This window comes from Oncorhynchus kisutch, linkage group LG17 (assembly GCF_002021735.2).
Source record: "Oncorhynchus kisutch isolate 150728-3 linkage group LG17, Okis_V2, whole genome shotgun sequence".
Lineage (NCBI taxonomy): Eukaryota > Metazoa > Chordata > Actinopteri > Salmoniformes > Salmonidae > Oncorhynchus > Oncorhynchus kisutch.
The window spans coordinates 46,501,958-46,523,196 of record NC_034190.2 but is presented as its reverse complement, the minus strand read 5'-3'; the positions used below and the strand labels follow the sequence as shown (position 1 = coordinate 46,523,196).

At 42.6% G+C, this 21,239-nt stretch overlaps 1 protein-coding gene across 1 annotated transcript; it reads right to left on the bottom strand.

Annotated features, from left to right (window-relative positions):
• Positions 1 to 9,385: 9,385 nt before the first annotated feature.
• On the bottom strand, positions 9,386 to 20,823 carry LOC109908503 (protein Wnt-7a). The gene is made up of 4 exons (XM_020507158.2): positions 20,465 to 20,823; positions 19,470 to 19,696; positions 14,498 to 14,769; positions 9,386 to 11,194 (listed from the first exon to the last, which is right to left on the bottom strand). Exons 1-4 carry the CDS (start codon positions 20,533 to 20,535, stop codon positions 10,712 to 10,714), a joined length of 1,053 nt encoding a protein of 350 aa, XP_020362747.1. The 5' UTR covers positions 20,536 to 20,823; the 3' UTR covers positions 9,386 to 10,711.
• Positions 20,824 to 21,239: the final 416 nt, after the last annotated feature.

The following is a 21,239-nucleotide window of genomic DNA, read 5'->3' as shown; positions in this document are numbered from 1 at the left end:
CCATACAGGCTGATGGAGTGTAACCACTCTGGGCTGTTTATTAATGCCTTTACTTCAGCAGGTCTTTGAAGGGTTGCCCTACAGTACTACCCGGGACAGAGGGGTGGAGAAGTTACCATAGACTTTTGTCATAGCCTTCTGAAACTTGGAGTACAATGCTTATAAATAATGTGACTGAATCTGCCTGCCAGACAAACAACATGTAGAGCCCTTTAGAAATACACTATTGGGTTAGAAACCCATGATGTATCTATCATGAGAAAGTTAATGCCCTCAAAGGATGATAACAACTCAGATTGTGTTCCTTATACAACAACATTATTTTAACATTTTTAAAGGGAGTATGTATGATCTCTGGGGCAAGGCATTTTACATTCATGGTATCTCTATTCTGGGCAGTTTACTATTATGTGTGGCTAAATAAGTAAATGTAATACTTTTTTGAAAGATACTGTTTTTGCGTCCATGACCCATATACCATATCAAACATGTAAAGGTTATACTGTAGTTCTCATCTTACCTTCAATTTTATTGAATCACTATGTGTGTATGACTATATTATCTTTGCATGCAGCCTCCCCCATAGACTGTATGTATTACAGTAGGCCTAGCGTTTTCTTGATGTCTAAACTTGTCTCCCTTTCTTGCCTTTGAAGGCCTTCCACCTGCAGCAAGCTTCCACCTGTTAAAGGCATCAGTAGTGTAGATGTTTCCAGCCTTCACCTGGAAGAACTCTGTGTCATGCTTCATCTTGTAGCGGATTGTAGCTCTCTTGCCAAAGCTCATCATAATTTTCATAAATATCATAATCAAAGCAAGCCAGATATATGCAAGCTCTAGTAAGGGACTCACATCTATTGAGACATTCTGTGAGAATCTGTCAATTTTATGAACCAATCAAAATCAGCAACCCCTGGGCCAAATTGTGTATTTTTCATAGATGGATGATTGAAATACAAAAGAAGCCACATGCTGCAGTGCATAATCTTGTATCAACCTGCATACTGCTTACTGGGCTATGATGTACTACATTATAGTGGGTAAGGAAGGAAAATAGTAAAGAAATAGTGGTGCTTATTCAGTCTTAAACAGACACACATTCCAGGGAAGATTTTCAGTCAGGAAATATTGTGTCATCATCAGGTAGGCTTGCTGTGAGAGGAAACCGTTAAAGTAGAAAAGATATGAATTAGAACAGTGGTTCCCAACTCCAGTCCTCGAGTATCCCCAACAGCACACATTTTTGTTGTAGCCCCACACAAACATACCTGATTCAACTCAGTGAGTTGTCCCTCTAACACCTGCCTTTACTTGTGGTGTTAAACCATCCCGCTCCTCCCATTGAGATGCTACTGTAGCTGGACTACCAGACTACCAGCTGGACTACTCTTCCTGTAATCAGAGATCAGTGCTTTTGAAGAAGTATAATTTATGATGGAAGTTATAGCACTGGTATCTGTGCTGGCTGACAATACTCAACCTCTCTTTTTCATCTGAAGAAGACAGTGGTGCCAATAATTCATAGTGATAAGAGTATACCTTCCCCCCTGTGGGACGGGCCTTTCTATAGACACATCCTTCCACACCATCTCATTTATTAAGCCTCGCTCTAACCACCCTGACATGTGCCACTAATGTCTTCCTCTCCTCAGTGCATGTCAGAGGGGCTGGTCTCTTGATTGCAGAACAGCCTCCAGTCTTAACACTTCCTGTCAGAAACCCCTCATGGGAGTTTGGAACTGTCTAGCTCTTAATGCAGTGTCACCGTTTACCAGCCTGTGGTTGTCATACTCAAATAATGTATGCCTAAATACCAAGTACTGTAATTATGACTCAACATCTCTTTTTCATGATTGATCATGTCCATCCTAATGATACAGACCCAGCTAGCACATTTGGTTCCTTTGAAGTTGTGGGAACATAGGTTTTTGGTTTCCCATCGGTTCTAGGAGCTAAGCCATATGTTTCCTGGCTGATTAAACTAAACATATTTTAGAAGTCAAGATTTTGACTGTTCTGGGAACATTTATTTTTAGGTTGCAGGGAGGTTCTGAGAACATTTTATTCCGGTTCCTTGAAAGTTATCTTTTAAGGTTTTATTAACGCACTGAAAATGGAAATTATTTGGAGGTTTTTGAATATAATAACACCTTATTTTGGGTTACTTTTGTAAACTACAACCACAGATAGGACACATGGAAATTCATTTCATAAGGCATTAATCATGCAAACACATTTATTTTATATTGCGACATAGCATCAGTGAGATTCAAACCTATAATCTTCTGTTCCTATCCATTGAATTAGTCCACTGTGCCACCAGGATGGGGCTGGTGTGCTGTGTTTTTTTTACGCATACAAAGCTGCTCATTTTATTCCATTCAAACAGACCCTATTTCAAAGGAAACAAGCACTCATTAAGGGTTCAGGTGTGGCCCACACACACATGAACACACTTAACAAGACAGAGGACAGAGATTTTTGTTGATGCTGAGAACGGAGTGTTTTTAAATACAATTCTTAGATCGTTCTCTGAACATTACTGAAAGTTTTCTTAATGTTCCCAGAAGAATTTGAGAACATGACATTAAATAGAACCTTGAGAAAACCTGTAGGAAACGTTATGCTGAAGTACTGAAATTCTCACAGAAGAAAATTGTTTCTTAACATTCTCTGAACTATTTGAGAAACTTCCCAATGTCAAACCAGTTGGAGAACGTTCCTAGAACATTACCAACATTTCTATTAAATTAATTTTAGGAAGTAATGAAATACCAAGAAAATAACGTTTTTTGGCAAGTTCCTTAAATGTGCTAAGAATGCACCATTCCCAGAAAGTTGTGGGAAAGTTGTATGCAAAATAACCATAAGACAACTACGCCTTCACCTAGCTCTAAGAAACATATGGTTCTTAAAATACATCAATGGAATCCTTCTGGAGAGACAAACTAACCTCTGATTAGTGTCTGGATGATACAATTATCCTCTTCTCCCCCATCTCTTTCTTTATCCTCCATCTTTTGTCCCATTTATTATCTTATTACCATTACTTAGGCTGACCTCAGAGCAGTGCATCCAGCTGTGGTACTCTGCCCCACACAACAACCTTTGGCCTCCATCTGAACTGTAGAACCATCTAGAACTGTCACAAGGGGCCGTTCCCACACTGGACCTTTATTCAGTACACTGTTACATGGTGGATACGGATATTTTTTTTGAATAGCCTAACAACCAGTCCAGTGTCTCTAGAGAGAATGACCGGAGGTACCACTCATCAGAGCTCTTCTCTACTTTCAGTTGTTTACAGCAAACACTTGCCCGATTATTTACAGGGAGGGAATCGGGAATGTAGAACTACTCTGGAGGGAAGATTCTCCCCTTAACAGATCTACTGTTGTGTTTCTACTCTTTTATCATTTGAATTCTAGGGTGATTTTCAATCTCTTTTTAATTGGGCAGAACACATTTTCTCTGCTAACAGATTGTGTTGTTACAACTAAATAAGGCTTGGCTCTGAAAACAACAACCAAGTTGAAATTCCCCTGTTATTATGCTGTTTGAGGATCCCATGTAGCTCAGTTTGTAGCACATAGTGCTTGCAACTCCAGGGTTGTGGGTTCAATTCCCACAGGTGACTCATATGAAAAGATATGTATTCACTACTGTAAATCACACTAGATAAGAGTGTCTGCTAAAATATGAAGTTGAAACTTGCCTGAAGTGTTCTAGGTTTTCAAGAATTGTTAGCACACATTCGATACCTACGTGAAGGTGTTGTGTATCAAACAAAATACTTTAGAGTATCTTTTAGGGTGAACGTGAGGGTGTTATCCATCGCTTGGCACAGGATGAGTAGAGGATCAGAAGATTAATGATATAATAGCTCTGACCACACGGTTTAGTTATTTAAACTGGTAGCATCAGCTCAAATTGTTTCATGGTTCCCTGCAATGATACATTTCGGAGCAAGTCCGGGCAGGTAGCAAGATGCTGGAGGAGAGAATACCTTGCAACTCCCTCTGAACCCCTCAGCCAAGTGACAGGGTTTGGAAGCAATGACACCATCGGTAAAGTACACACAGAATATTTACTTCACAATGACTTATTTGTGCACCTTTCCTCGTCATTCCTTAAGCAGGTCATCACCACTTGAATATCAAAGAAACAGGACATTTGATATGGTTATGAATATGTACGTAGTCGTAAGAGTATGAGTCTCTGTAATTAAAACGTGGAGAAGATGTGGTTTAGTCTCAATTTGAAGCTTGATACTGTTCCTTTCTTCTTCCCAGATCACAGGGTTATGTGTTGAACCGGTGAGGTGAACCCTATTTGGAGAGGGCTTTTGTAATCCGTCGGCAACTACTGACAAAAAGTGAGCCTGCGCGACTCTGAGGTTAGTTATGAACCTGTTGCACTGTCAACCAAAGAGGAAAAATCCAACGATAGGAGATTACCGTTTTTATTGTCTTCAGGGCAGCTTGGCTTGCTGGCTGGCTGGCACGTTGCTGGAGGAAGATCAGGGATATTTCCCAAGAGTCTCTGAGTTTAGTGTTTTTGTTCAAAACATCCCGTGTCAGGATGCCCAGGACGTCAGCGGATTACTGTAAGCTTGACTCAGGTGACGTTGTCAGAGAGGGGCAGGCATGAGGGTCCTCCATAACCTACCCTGTTTCAAACCACTCGCAGAGAAAAAAAGGAAAAGTATCATATGGGGCCGCTCTGATCTTTTGAAGATACTGCATTATATTCCACAGCTCATTCACAATCATCAAAGGCAGTCGTTAAACAGTGCACTCAAAGGTCTCATTTCTCAGATGCATTACTGTGTCCTGATTACATATTTCAGGAGCTTTCTCAACCACAGGGGCTGTTAGAACGGGCCAGTATTCTCCACTTGAATGTCTCCTTGAAAGTCCCCTAGAGAGCTGATACGACCTCTGTCAAGGGCTCTTACTGATTTTGTTAATGCCACTGACAATACCAGGAGGCTATCATGCCAAAAGTGTTTACATCTGAAATCAGATAGAGCATGGGAAGCCAGATAGACCCTGTGAGGGTTGCTTTGAGACAAACAGTGGAGGATCTCTCTTGTTGGGAGTGGATATTGTCGGCTATCTCCCGCTTCAATCGCAGGGCCTCCAACACCACGCACACACTGTTAAGAGACTGCACAATGAGCTATGTGCCCATATCTCAGAGAGATCGCATAAAGAGAGCCTTGTGCTCTGCAATTTACTGCTGCGGAGCTCAGGTGCTTGTGCATGTCCCAACCAGAGGAACAACAAAAGTATGACTGACAGAATCTTGTGTCAGAAGATTTATGGACAAAGTGAGAGAGCGAGGGAGAGAGAGAGAGAGAGAGAGAGAGAGAGAGAGAGAAGCAAATGTTCTATCTCCTCCCCTCTCCCAAATTACTGTCTTTACTGGTGTCCTATGAGTGAAGTGCTTGAACCCAGCTAATTATTGTTCTTACAAAGTCTGGTTTGTTTTGAATTAAGCTTATATCCAATTCCTTTAAACTTTTATGCTGTGAAGTTGTGTCACCTCCCTTTACCATAGATGTATTTTTATACATAAAGTATGTAGTGATAAACCGTACAAGTGACCCTAACAGAAAAAAACACATGATTTCACATTAAATTTCACATGTGCAATCATTTGAAAACATGTGTTTTTGAAACACTCCACGTGATCACATTACAACGTGTATTTTCATCAAAAGTGTAACGTGCGCTTTAGCACATAACACGATGCCTGACCAGTACCACTCTCCTTGCCGTGAACAAGGGGAGTTAGCTACGCCAACCTCCCCGTGTGCCCCGTGTGGGCTTCCCGGTCTTCCTTGCCAGCCTTGACCTCTTGTATAGTTGCCGTTCCTCTAATTCCTCGTATCCTCGCCGTTCCGCTCTAGCTGCTTCTATCTCCTCCCTTGGACGGTGATACTCTCCAGCCTGCACCCAGGGACCCTTGCCTTCCAGTACGTCCTCCCATGTCCACTCCTCCAGAAAACGCTGCTTGGTCTTTTTGTGGTGGGATCTTCTGTAATGTGCGTTGTTTGAAGGAGACCAAGGCGCAGCGTAATTTGTGGTCATCATATTTATTAAATGAGAACCAGCAACAAAATAACAAAGTGAATCCAAATGAACGTACCGTACCGTAGGCTACAAGATCTGTACAAAAACAAGATCCCACAACATAGGTGGGGGAAAAGGCTACCTAAGTATGATTCCCAATCAGAGACAACGATAGACAGCTGCCTCTGAATGGGAACCACACTCGGCCAAACACAAAGAAATACAAAACATAGAATGCCTACCCCACATCACACCCTGACCTCACCGAATAGAGAAATATAACGGCTCTCTAAGGTAGGTCAGGGCGTGACAGTCCCCCCCCCCCCAAAGGTGTGGACTCCCGGCCGCAAACCTGAATCTATAGGGGAGGGTCCGGGTGGGCACCTACCCTTGGCGGCGGCTCTGGTTCGGGACGTAGCCCCCGCTCCACCTCTGACTCCCCCCATTTTGGTGGTGCCTCTGGTGCAGGGACCCTCGTCGCCGACCCCGGACTGGGGGCCCTCTCCGCAGGCCCCGGGCTGGGGACCCTCGCTGCAGACCCCGGACTGGGGACCCTCGCTGGAGGCTCCGGACTGGGGTCCGTCGCTGGAGGCTCTGGACTGGAGACCGTCGCTGGAGGCCCCGTGCCATAGATCCTCACTGCAGGCTCCGTGCCATGGATCATCACTGCAGGCTCCGGGCCATAGATCATCACTGGAGGTTCCGTGCCATGGATCATCACTGGAGGCTTCGTGCCATGGATCATCACTGGAGGCTCCGTGCCATGGATCATCACTGGAGGCTTCCTACGTGGAGCCGGGACTGTCTCACCGGACTGAGGAGACATACTGGAAGCCTGGTGCGTGGAGCTGTCACAGGGCTTACCAGGCTGGGGAGACATACTGGAGGCCTGGTACGTGGAATCGGAACAGGTCTCACCGGACTGGGGAGATGCACTGGAAACCTGGTGCAGAGACACAGTGCGCAGAGCCGGCGCAGGATGTCCTGGGCTGAAGAGACACACTGGAGGCCAGGCGCGCTGAGCCGGCACCATCCATCCTGGCTGGATGCCCACTCTAGCCCGTCCAATGCGGGGAGCTGGAATGTAGCGCACCGGGCTGTGCACGCGCACTGGAGACACTGTGCGCTTTACCACATAACACAGTGCCTGACCAGTACCACTCTCCTTGCCGTGAGCAAGGGGAGTTAGCTACGCCAACCTCCCCGTGTGCCCCGTGTGGGCTTCCCGGTCTTCCTTGCCAGCCTTGACCTCTTGTATAGTTGCCGTTCCTCTAATTCCTCGTATCCTCGCCGTTCCGTTCTAGCTGCTTCTATCTCCTCCCTTGGACGGTGATACTCTCCAGCCAATCTCCAGGTAACACAGGTACTACCCCTGGCATAAGTGTGTGTGTGCGTGTGTGTGTGTGTGTGTGTGTGTGTGTGTGTGTGCGCACATGTGAGTGTGTCTGTATGCTTGTGTTTGTGTGTTTGTAAACATTAATCAAAAGGGTCCAAACCCTCCACTACAGAGTGACATGGATATTACACCTGAATGTTTTGGCAGTGACATATTCGTGTTTATGGAGAAACACAGCTTAGCGTATAATTAGTAATGCTGTGATCTTATAACTTGATGTAGGGTTTCTGGCTTACTGTATGCCGTGATATCAAAGAACATGGGATTTGGGTTGATGAAACGGTGTGTGTGTGTGTGGGGGAGGGGGGGGGTGACTGTTTCTTCTGTTGTGGTGTAGATCTGACTGGGGTCACGCTGCAGGTGGATCACACATACACACAGACACATACATGTGTAGGGTTTCTTTGGGTCACTGGATCTGACTAGTGGATAGGTGACGATATGACTTTAACAGCACCTCATTAAGTCAGCTCTAACATAAGGACACATCATTCACAGTCTAGCCAAGCCTGAGATTCTCCACAGTCATTTAAAGGTTAGCTGAAGACATGACTAAGTGAGTGTGAATAGGTCTAAATAGATTACCCATATTAGATCCTCAGATATGTAAAGAGAGGGAGGTCTTCAACAACAAACCCTGGTTTAACTTTAACCAGAGTGTTTAGGCAGCTGCCTTTCTTATGCGGGACTCTGTTGAAGCATTATTATGAACGCTGGGAGGTTTTCTGTCAATCAAAAATAAGTCACAGTTACTACCCTCCTTCACTCCAATGTTCCTCTTCAGGGGTCATCAAAAGCAATATATTCCAGGGTCCTTTTCTTACAGGTACTTTTAGTTAGCCGGACCCTTATATCCTTAGGCCTGTAGTGCTGATCTAGGATCAGGTCCCACTATCAATTCATTATTATCTAAAATACAAAACTGATCCTAAATCAGAAGTCCTACTCTGATATGCTTTACGAATGTGGCCATGATACAGAATATTACATCAGAAAATTTGATTTGGGAGATAAAGAAGGGCCCTCACCATAGGAATGTAAGTGGTATACTCAACATTGGTGAAATATTGAGCTAGGTGCCAAATTCATTGGGACCAACTTTTGCGTTGACACCTTTCTCTCCGTGTTCTAGTTATATATGGGGAGTGGAAGTGGGCGATTGTGGGCTTGAGCATCGTTAACATTTCCTTGACGTGTCGGCCGGCATCTCCTGGAGACTGCCTCACATTTTCTGGGGCGCAGAGGGAGTTGCTGTAGCAACTAGCGGCTTTAAGAGTGAATGAAGCAGATGTGCTAGTCATCTATCAACAGACAGCTCCAACTCCTCCCTGCCCGAGCAAGTCATCACCGCCATGACAGCCAGCCCGACCAGCCTCATCAATTACACCAACACCCTACCATTAGTGCACAAACGCTTTTCTCCTCCGCTACATTCATCCACTTCCTTCCCAGTCTGCAGGGCCAAGATGGGCCCTCAATTAAGCCTGAATAACTTTGCCCCCTATCCAAGAATGTCTTTCTTTCTTTTCCGCTACTTACTTCACGGATTGCAATCATAAAGTGAACCATTTCAGTGATTGATTTAACTCAAGGCATGTAGGCCTACCCAGGATCACCATATGAAATCTATGTTCTTTTGACTTCATTGTCTTTAGTAGATAATAGCTTGCTCAATGTGGCGGCATGTTGTAGCCTAATGGCAGCATTAAACTGTCATACAATACAATCAACTTAAAGTCCAAGTAATAAACCCCATAGTTAATGAATGTGTAGTTAACATGTAATTAATATGTAATAACAGTGTGTTTTAGGGACCGGGCTAGATTCAGGCTGCAAATCAGAACCAATTTCGGCTGCCTGTTTTATCATGCAAGGTAGGGTTGGTAGTGAAATGAAACCCTCAGAGTCATGGTTTGTTAGTCATATCCTGTTCCTGTATTCCAACCATACCAGTCATGAAATGCAGTAAACAGAGCAGTTTGAACACAGCCATATACTCACAGGGATAAACTCAGGGTTCCAATCACATACAGTAGACAACAATGGCAGTGAAGTGACACCAGTGGCGAAAACAAGATCACACATTTTCCCACAAGGATTTTTACAGAGGGATAAAGAGGGAAGAGCTTGAAATTGAATTATGCCAGAAGAAATAGTATAAATAAGACATTCATATAAAAATAGGCTTTAACAAAATATACTCTCTTTACCAGTATTTACCAAAAAAGAGTGTCTGTCTGGTTGAATATGTCTTGTTAAATTTAGTCAGCTTGAGGTGAGCATTGTCATTTAACACAGACAGTAGTGTTGATGCCCTTAGACCACAGTGAGTGACTCTCCAGACTAGCAGCAAACAGAAGGAAGACTAAAGCCACATCTGAAATGGCACCATAGTCCCCATATAGTGCACTACTTTTGGTCAGAGACTCTATAAAGGGAATTTCAGATTAGCCCAAACTCATGAGAAAGTAAATGTCAGTAGTCTATTACCAGCCTAACCTGGAACAATATGAGGGACATAATATTCCACAGAGGAAAATTCCAGGCTGACTCATTCCAGTGTATGACTGTATGTTCTATGTTTGATTGCAACAAACAAACCAATAACAAACTCTAATTGGGGGAACCACCCATCATCTACACAATTAAGACTTGCTCCATAACGGACAAAATCAGTAGTTTCTTTATAAAATAAATTAATATTATTATTTTGTCTCTAAATACAGTATGTTAAATATTCCAGATGGCTCTTTCATTTCATTTGTGCATAGCGTGTCCTATTGAGCTACAGGTACAGAGAACTACAGTAGTAGCACAGTCCAGCATTATATCCAGCATTGATTCATGGTGAGCGTTGGAGAATCCATTAGCTCTACAGTCAACAGTAAGTAGCTAGTACACATCAATCCAGGTAGGCAGGCAGGTAGGCAGCTCAGTGTCTTATAGTTCATGACCTGAGGCTGTCCCATCCTGGCTTCCAAGACACAGTGTTTCCCTTTATGTTGGATGTGTTGCACCATCGCACACAGCTCCTTATGTCACCAGCGAATGCAAGCATCCCAGTACATGTATATTGAGAGGGGAGGAGGAGCGTTGTGTGCAAACAAAATCGCTGTTGTTCCATCTTCTTAGTTCCTCAATGTCTATTTCTGCAAAGACAGCCTCTATCCATTAGTTTAAAAAAATCCACTATGCACAGACACACAAACACACACATCTGACGGTCCAATAAATATTGTCATTTGCAGGTGTACACCTCTGTCCTCTCGCTGCAGGTGTTGCACTTGACGTAGCAGCACCACAAGAACTTGCAGTTGCACTGCCACACGCGGGAGTACTGGTGTGTGTTGTACCCCCGTCCGCAGCACATCAGGTCACAGCCGCTGATCTGCTGCATAACAGTCTTATTACACAGCCGGCCTTGCGTTCCAACACTGCCCGTCATCGGGTCCGCTTCGCAGTAATTAGGGGACTTCTCCATGTACACCAGGTCTGTGTCCATGGGTTTCCGGTAGGAGTAGAGCTTCTTGATCTTGAGGAATTTGGGCCGCTTGTTGCGGCTGGCTTTGACCGGTTCCACGTGCACAGCATGGGCGTACTTCTCTTTGAGAATGTAGCCGAGCTCGCGGAACTTGGGAAGTGTCGTCCAGCAGGTTTTGGTGGTGCAGGAGCCCGAAACACCATGACACTTGCATTCCAAATGCATGTTCTTCTCCAGGATCTAGACACACAAACAACCGAGAGAGAGGTTACCTTTACAGACCTGGCAAACCATCTGCTGAAGGTTATATTACTATACATGAGTAAGTCACTGAAAAAGAAAAGCCTCTGCAAACATACCATACTATTATGTATATAATGAACTTATATGTTTATTGTCATAATAACCTGAAAATGATCCCTCTAAAATCTAAACATTCTGTATGGGCCCAAGGGTCAGTGGAGGTTGAAGTAAATGATAGGCCTTCATAATTCGATTGTTGCAATCCCATTGAAAACAGCAACATAGCACGGTGACACACACTGACACTCAGGTATGTTAAAGTCTAGGAGGTGGGTAACATTGTACGCACAGTGCAGCATTAGATCAGCAACAAGCTACTTGTGAGGTTGAATACAACAGCCCTTTACAAAACAGTAGCTTTGTACAGACTGTACACAGAAGCCATAATGCTGGATCAGGTTACGTCTCCTCGTGTGTAGTCACAACACAACACGGTAAGGTCAGGATTGACTGCACAAGCTGCTGAATGATGTGGATATAACTGTTAAAGCCTGCTCCGATGATTATTACAAGTGTCTCATACCTGAAAAGGCACAGCCAACACTATAGCTACACTACTTGTCCCATTTCCTTGAACTAAAATGTATGAGGAGCTTGTTTGGCATTCTACTATCTTCATACTAAGATAGATGGAGATTTTGTGAGTTGCCGCAATCAATGACTGAAAAGTGAAGAAAAAAAACGAAATAGTGAAATGTCGTATAAATGCTTTTCCACAAATGCAATTTGATTCTAGAATCAATAAAACAAATGAATTTTAGTGCCTTGTACTGAAAATGCATACAAATGCAGTTAGCTTTCTGTGGTATATACCAGACAACACTTGGCTTCCCAGCTACTAATCCCTCAGTAGCCCTGTGACCAACACTTGTGACAGGCTTTGTCTGGTCGTATTGGACCTGGGGGCTGTGAACTGCGCTCCTTCTCAGTGTCACTGCGTTGATTAGCATAAATAAAGGGGGGGTGGACAACTATCAAAACAGAGAGGCCATTTATTACCAAGGATACGGAAAAAAGAAAAAACCCAACTGATAATGGGAATCCACGAGTGTAGCCTGTTTCACTGTGAGAGGCAATTTAGCTGTCTAGATAAGCAGGGCTGAATTCAGGCCCCACACAGAAAGGCAACAGTGAGCTGTTGAGCACAATGTGTGAGTGGAGGCTTTTCAGTCTGTCTGGGTACGTGTTGGTGGTTTGAATCAGGCCTCTGTGGCACAGAGAGAGACGAGAGGGGTAAGGCTTGACTCTGGAGGGAGAGGTGCTTCTTTCCTCTTCACTAACTCCAGTGTACTGCTAAGGAGCCTCGCCCAAGTTGTTTGGCACAATTATTCTGCTCATTCTTTGACCTCCAGACTTGCTGGAGTCTCAGAGCTGATCTAGTATTTGCTGCAGCCATGGATGCACAGGAGCCTTGATCTGAGAATGTGAACATTACCTAGTCCCTGATCCATCTTGGTTGTTTCAAGGGATTTGCCACAATGTGAGTCATTGACAGACTACAAATCCTACAAAACACTAGGTGTATCACACAAGTTAACGTAACATCTCTGTTAGGCAGGTAATGACTTCCAAGAGACATAGTGATACAGTAGATATTATTCGACAATACTAAGTACCACACAGCAACCCATGGCACAAGACTATTACACACGATAAGCGCTTGGCTCTAGGATATCAGACATCCAAGGAATTTAGGAATTGCGATAAACAGTAACTGTATCCTCTCTCAACAGTGCAGATCATAGGGGAGCAGGCTAATGCCTTTTTGTACAGTGTCAATCTGTTTTCAGCCCAGAGATCTGGGTCATAATAAAACCCTGCCACTTAAACTGCTCTTCACCTCTAAAAAAGCTTCCCTTTATTTCACTGCCTGTTTAATCTTGGCCCCAATACCCAGATCCTTGGCAAGGTCCAGCCACTCCCAAGCATGGTGGAGACTACTAAATCACAACAACCATGGTTACTGAGGCCTAGCCTATATTCGGTAGGCCGTGTAGTTAACCAACACTTCGGACTCAGATTTAGATTCGGTCTCTTCTCTGTAAGGCTGGGGTTACACTAAACAACTTTCACACAATTTTAGTTGCAAGTGACATAATCTCAAGCAACTTCGCTGTTACATGAAGCAACTCAAACGCGCTAAAAATAGCATGCAACAGCCAATCAAATTGAAGCTGTGCTTGTTTGAGAATTCTAATTTCACCCGATGTCATCTGCTGCATTACACCTTGGTTTCACAAATAATTTGTTTATCCAACATTTGGCTATTGTAACAGCAAGGACGTAGAAGAAATGCAGCCTGTACAATTTAGCTAACTTTTTAAATGGAACCTTTATTTTACTAGGCAAGTCAGTTAAGAACAAATTCTTATTTACAATGACAGCCTTCCGGGGAACTGCCTTGTTCAGGGGCAGAACGACAGATTTTTTTTTACCTTGTCAGCTCAGGGATTCGATCCAACAACCTTTCAGTTACCTTTCAACCACTAGGCTACCTGCCTCCCACAAACACAGCTAGCTAGCTAGGAACAAGCTAACCAAGCTAGCAACGAACTAAGCTAGCTACAGTAGCACAGTTCATGGGGGACAATTTCAGTTGAGAGGTTTGGGTTCACTAAAAGCCCTGATTGCGGATTCTGCTGCGCAGCACTGACAGCTATGTTGACAAGACAACAGGGTTGTAATTCCCGAACCATCGAATGGATCATGTGACAAACGTGTTTGTTTTGATTGGCTGTTGCTTGAAACTATTCGCACAAGGTTGAAACGTTTTAACTGGATGCAACCAAGTTGCAGATCAGTTGCTTATTAGTTGCAACGGGGTGTTTCATGAAGCAATCAAGAAGCAACTCAGTTGCAAGTAACTACAATTACATGCAAGCTGTGTTGTGTAACAGCAGCTTTAAGTAAACTACAGCACATGTTAATCTTCAAGGAACTATCTCCCGATTACAGGAAAGACATATAAGAGAATAAAGCAATTCATCCAAAATAATCTATTTGAGTTTTCTTACCGCAAAAAAAGTTGTATTTTTGTTGTTGTTGAGTGATGCAGATTTAGCTGTATTTAACCTTTTTTTGGAATGGTCCTGCTTCTTTCCCACAACCTAATGAAATATTCCTTGATCCAGTTTAGGTTTGCTGGGATTACATTTTTACCATCAAAATGCATGCAGCCGTCCATCTAAAATCCTTCACTATGGAGAGAGAAAAGGGAAGAGGAGTGGCGTGGTCACGTACCTTGCGTCCCACTTCGTTGTTGTGCAGGTTCATGAGAGACCTGGCATTCTGTTTGACCTCTCTGGCATCCACGAACACCTTGGAGAAGCCCAGGCCGTAGCTGATGTCTGCTGAACAGCCGCCCCACTTCCAGCCCTGGCCTTTACTGTAGAAACCCTGCTTCTCCGTGTCACAGCTGCAGTCACTCAGGTTCCCCTGAGTACAGGCTGCAGTAATGGCGTGGGCAACGCCGGCCGCTATGATGGCATAGGTGAACGCAGCCTCTTTACTGCCTAGGAGGGAACACAGTTGGGACTTAGTATTTAGTATGCTTAATCATTTTAAAGTGTAAACTGGTGTGATATCTGGGAGATATCAGATGTCTGGGAGAATTCATATTTTTTGTATGGTGCTACAGCTGTTTGTTTAACAGCTTGATAAATGGCACAGGGATGGGGGGGGAAATCTGGATTTCCATGACATACTTCCGTCTATATGGTGTATATCAAATATACTGTATACTGTATGTGAAAAAATAGCAACTTGAGAGCAGTTTAACCATTAAGTGTCAGTGCTCAAGTCAACATACAGTGCCTTGCGAAAGTATTCGGCCCCCTTGACCTTTGCGAACTTTTGCCACATTTCAGGCTTCAAACATAAAGATATAAAACTGTATTTTTTGTGAAGAATCAACAACAAGTGGGACACAATCATGAAGTGGAACGACATTTATTGGATATTTCAAACTTTTTTAACAAATCAAAAACTGAAAAATTGTGCGTGCAAAATTATTCAGCCCCTTTACTTTCAGTGCAGCAAACTCTCTCCAGAAGTTCAGTGAGGATCTCTGAATGATCCAATGTTGACCTAAATGACTAATGATGATAAATACAATCCACCTGTGTGTAATCAAGTCTCCGTATAAATGCACCTGCACTGTGATAGTCTCAGAGGTCCGTTAAAAGCGCAGAGAGCATCATGAAGAACAAGGAACACACCAGGCAGGTCCGAGATACTGTTGTGAAGAAGTTTAAAGCCGGATTTGGATACAAAAAGATTTCCCAAGCTTTAAACATCCCAAGGAGCACTGTGCAAGCGATAATATTGAAATGGAAGGAGTATCAGACCACTGCAAATCTACCAAGACCTGGCCGTCCCTCTAAACTTTCAGCTCATACAAGGAGAAGACTGATCAGAGATGCAGAGATGCAAGAGGCCCATGATCACTCTGGATGAACTGCAGAGATCTACAGCTGAGGTGGGAGACTCTGTCCATAGGACAACAATCAGTCGTATATTGCACAAATCTGGCCTTTATGGAAGAGTGGAAAGAAGAAAGCCATTTCTTAAAGATATCCATAAAAAGTGTTGTTTAAAGTTTGCCACAAGCCACCTGGGAGACACACCAAACATGTGGAAGAAGGTGCTCTGGTCAGATGAAACCAAAATTGAACTTTTTGGCAACAATGCAAAACATTATGTTTGGCGTAAAAGCAACACAGCTCATCACCCTGAACACACCATCCCCACTGTCAAACATGGTGGTGGCAGCATCATGGTTTGGGCCTGCTTTTCTTCAGCAGGGACAGGGAAGATGGTTAAAATTGATGGGAAGATGGATGGAGCCAAATACAGGACCATTCTGGAAGAAAACCTGATGGAGTCTGCAAAAGACCTGAGACTGGGACGGAGATTTGTCTTCCAACAAGACAATGATCCAAAACATAAAGCAAAATCTACAATGGAATGGTTCAAAAATAAACATATCCAGGTGTTAGAATGGCCAAGTCAAAGTCCAGACCTGAATCCAATCGAGAATCTGTGGAAAGAACTGAAAACTGCTGTTCACAAATGCTCTCCATCCAACCTCACTGAGCTCGAGCTGTTTTGCAAGGAGGAATGGGAAAAAATGTCAGTCTCTCGATGTGCAGAACTGATAGAGACATACCCCAAGCGACTTACAGCTGTAATCGCAGCAAAAGGTGGCGCTACAAAGTATTAAGGGGGCTGAATATTTTTGCACGCCCAATTTTTCAGTTTTTGATTTGTTAAAAAAGTTTGAAATATCCAATAAATGTCGTTCAACTTCATGATTGTGTCCCACTTGTTGTAGATTCTTCACAAAAAAATACAGTTTTATATCTTTATGTTTGAAGCCTGAAATGTGGCAAAAGGTCGCAAAGTTCAAGGGGGCCTAATACTTTCGCAAGGCACTGTATTTGTCAAACAAACCACTCAAGGACTACAGTCATCTGAAAACTGACCTTGAAACTGGCCTGCCTTAGAATCAAAATGTCTGTAAACTTCCTAGTCAATAAAGTAGTATGAATGAGATGGTTGTGGAGAAGGATGAGCTATTGATCAGCTTAGAGCTCGGTACGCTCTGTGTATTCTTGCAGGGAGGATCTTGATTCAGAGGTTATCTCTCCCATGTCCACTGAACAAATCATTTACGCACACTGGGATGTTTGAATTATCAGCATATAATTAAAGGTTAACCTGTCATGATTGAAAGAGTGAGCTTCTTGTTAAAAGTTCTTAGTCATAGCATCTATTTTAAAGTCCAACACGCTATGCAAATAGAGAACTGGGAAAATGGCTTAAACCAATTCCAATTTTTACTGTACAAGTGCATCCATGTGCCACTTTCCAATATGTTTGTTAAGTGTAATGTTCTCTCCTGATGCAAACAAATGGGTTTCAGTTATCAATATTAATCGTATTATTAACCCAATTGTAATTCTGTGTATGCATGCATATGGAGTGAAATACCTGCATCTGCAGTTCGGTATATACAAACAACCAGCTACTGATGGCAATATCCATTATATCTATGTAAACAAACTACTCCACATTTCTTCAAAACAAACATGATACCTTCCTCTGTACTTCCTGGTGAACCCAGATTCACTAGGTGCTGCTGCCCTGTTTTTGATAAACATCTATGATCTGCGCCCTTGCCATTGAAAGAAAACCTCATATTGAGGCATCAATTATGTGGACGTTTTTATAGATTCGATGGGCCCCCAGCCAAAAAAGAAGGTGTGCCGGGCAGTCAGTTCTAACTGCTCTGTTGTTAATTTTTCCCCAGGAGTCCCTAGTGCATTGGTTCAAAACAAAGGATGGCAGGAATTCTTCAGTACTTTGTCATGAGACCTGAGTGGAAAGACCTAAAAGCAACGGAAGCAATGCTTTATCCTGTTTTAAGTGAGTAAGTAGTAAGAGCCATATGCAAATTGAATACTCTCATTGCACCAAGTGTAGAATAGTTTCTTTTTAAATAAGTCACATCAAATGTTATTTTAGTTTTAACTTTACATATGTGTGTTGGTTGATCTGCAATGCACAAACTACAACAGAAACACTAAAAACATTAGATGCACCTTGCACCCCAGCAAACAGAAACCCTATACAGGCTGCCTTTCTTTGGCTGCCACAAGCGAGAGTGTGCAAGCTCCACCCAACTCACGCTAGACATCAACAATGGCATTCATTTCTAACCTCTAATCTGATCAGTGAAACCAATCTATTTTGCATGGTTGTCTATGCCAGACTCTTCAGTGACTTAAAACACTCATTCAAGAAGAAAACATATTGTGAAAGACCACAGCTTTCACTTGAACAGCAGAAAAGGATTATGCCCTTCACACCAACAGCTGTAAAGAGCTTTTCATAGTGCCAACCAGTAATATTATGAATCACCATTGAATGCACTAGTTGTGGATTTATAGTAATACATTGTATGAAGGTCTCTCTACTCTAGCTGCTTGATGGTTAGAACACGTGTTCTATTACAATGCTACTAGCTATTTGTTGTGTGTGACTCTACTGAACAGCCCAAATCCAGGTTGGGATAGGATACAATCCTAGATTACGTTCTAGTTGCTCTCTGAATATGCAACAATCTGGTGAGTACCACAGAATCTGCACAGATTAGCCGTCTACTGTTGTGATATTCAGAGTAACTGTAACTGTACAGTCAGTATAGTGGTAATATTATGTAATATTATGCACAGGAGAATACCCCAAGAAGTCATTCAGACAACTTCAGGGCATGTGTGATAGGCACAACATGGAAACGTTTTGAAGCAGAAAAAGACAACTGAACATGTTTCTTTGGAAAGTTCAGCTTCCAGTGGACCAGCCATGAACCTGCACCTACTGTAGGCCATCCCTGTGTCCCCAAAGACATCCAAGACATCCATCACTGCTGTGAAACCTATTGCCTAACCAGGTAGCTACAGTACTTCATTTGAACTTTTCCTTTCTTTCATCACTCCCCTGTGTATGTTCAGCTCAGTATTTAAAGCTTTTATTCCTCTGTACTTTCTATCTACTGTAACTTATACCCGTGGTAAGATCGCCGTCTTTACAGTGAGAGCCACAGCACCCAGTGAGAGAGAAGGATAAAGACCAGTGAATATATGCCTCGGGAGACTACGCTGACCTGAAAAGACAGGCTGTCAATGTTCACAAGAGTTTTGTTACAGTGCTGGCTTCTGATACCTTTTGGACTTGTTAAGTTCCCATCCTTTCTCTCGCACTCTGTCTCTATCTTGAAAGACCAGTGTATGACACAGCTTCAATCTGTTCACCAATTATGAGCATTTAAGTTTTGAGGAAAAGTTCCCTGTCGATACTTCTAGTGTATAGCCTATGGGAAACTGCTCAAATGGAACTATTGTAATTGCCACCACATGTTGTTCTCAAATGACACACAATAACCTTCCTCCAAAGTCTGTCCATGTTGTCAAGGTACACATAATGTGTCATCCGCAAATGACATTCAGAAAAGCTAGGAACTATTTGTGTCAACTCTCATTGGAGCAGATATGCAGGCACTCAAAAAGATACGGGCCATTTGGCTACATGCGCCACAGTGCGCTATTGACGCACAATGAACCTTCAGGCCTATATAAACATGGGGACATTTTCAGTGATGAAATGACATTTCAAAATGTTCTAACCAAACTTTAATTGATTTGCAACATACCCACTTTCAACTCTTTTCCGAAGACCGTCCGTTCTCCAAGCGCAGAGCAGTTCCAGCGCCCATTTTTGAACTGAAACTGACACTCGTTTATCCCCATTTGTGCTCCCTCTCCGATGACGATAATGGCATCCGGGCGACTCTGACAGATTATCCGCTGTCGGGGAGCCAAACCGGGAATCTTGTTACAGATTATACTCGCACCTAGCGCGACCACCGATGAAAAGCCACTGTAAGGGTATAATAGTTAGACATTGAATGACTTTTTTTTTTTACCCATATAACAATGGTATATTGTAGTTTTGTGGCTATTTAAAGAGAATTTACTGACTGCCAGATAACCATGATAAATGTAGTATAGGCTTTCAATGTCCTATACAATGGTGTTTATTAAAGCTTTATAACCTACATGTTTATAACGTGAAAAAGGGATTAACATTCATACAATTTAAACGCGCACTTATTGTTTTTCTTGTCTAGAGGAGGTTATAAAAACATATGGGCTGTAGAAATACGAGAGATAAGTGGTGAGAACACGGTTTATCTTAAACTCAATTATTCTGTCTTTGAGTGAAATACAAGTGTGTCACAAAATATGAAGGACACATCTGAAGCCATCTCTAATTTATAAATGAACCCGGAACCCATTTATTTGATGTGTAGCCTGTAGATAGGCAAATAATTCAGAATAAACCTTTGTCAGGTGGTTTCTAACTGTAAAAACTCAAACTCTATATGCTTTTTAGAACAGATTAATGAAGCTTTCAGACATGATGACGGGTCAATGTCAAATAAGCAATGGATAGTTTAGTTTAGTTAGTTTAGTTAGATGAATAATTATAATAATTTATATACAGTTTAATTTATAGAAATGTAGGCTATGTCTATTCAAACAAACTTCACACCGAAACTTTCTGTTATATAGGCTACTCTTATATTTTCTATTTTTCTTTTTAGGAACACGGGCTACCTAATGAACATGCCAATGACAAACTCACCCGATTTTCAAATAGACAATCCCAAGGCAAAGCAAAACCCGAAAAATCCAGCGTCTAGTTTTTCGACTCATGGTGCTTCCACTCTCAGCTTCATGCAGTGTGTAAGAGAAAGCGATGAATATATATTCTCCCGATAGTCACTGTCCAAGTTATCCAAAATTACTTCAAGTCGGTGCAAACAAATATCCCCAACAGATAGGCCAATTATTTTATATACTAGGCTAGTCTTAGCTGTAGACTAATGATATCCGTAAACTCCCCTACGTGGCCCCTTTACTGTGCCGTTTTATCATTGCGAGGGTGTCACAGGTAAAACGGAGGATGAGCAAGTGCTGTAGTGCGATTATCTCCTTCTCACTGTGTTTTTTGCTACCAGCAGGATCTATATAGGCTATCTGGTGTATCTATCTGGGGCGTGTTCTGAGAAACCATGGCATGGAGCCCTACTCTGGAATCCCGCCTGGGCTGAATCTCTCCACAACTATTCCAGTTGTGTCAATTCACCTGCTCATTAATTGCTCATTAATTAGCGTTCTAAGAACGCAAGCAGTGGATAGTGATGGTTGTCAATATCAAATCAAATCAAATCGTATTTGTCACATGCGCCGAATACAACAGACCGTACAGTGAAATGCTTACTTCCAAGCCCCTAACCAATAATGCAATTAAAAAATATATATGAATAAGAATAAGAAATAAAACGAACACGTAATTAAAGAGCAGCAGTAAAATAACAATAGCGAGCATAAGAGACTGTAGCAGCAGCATTATGTAC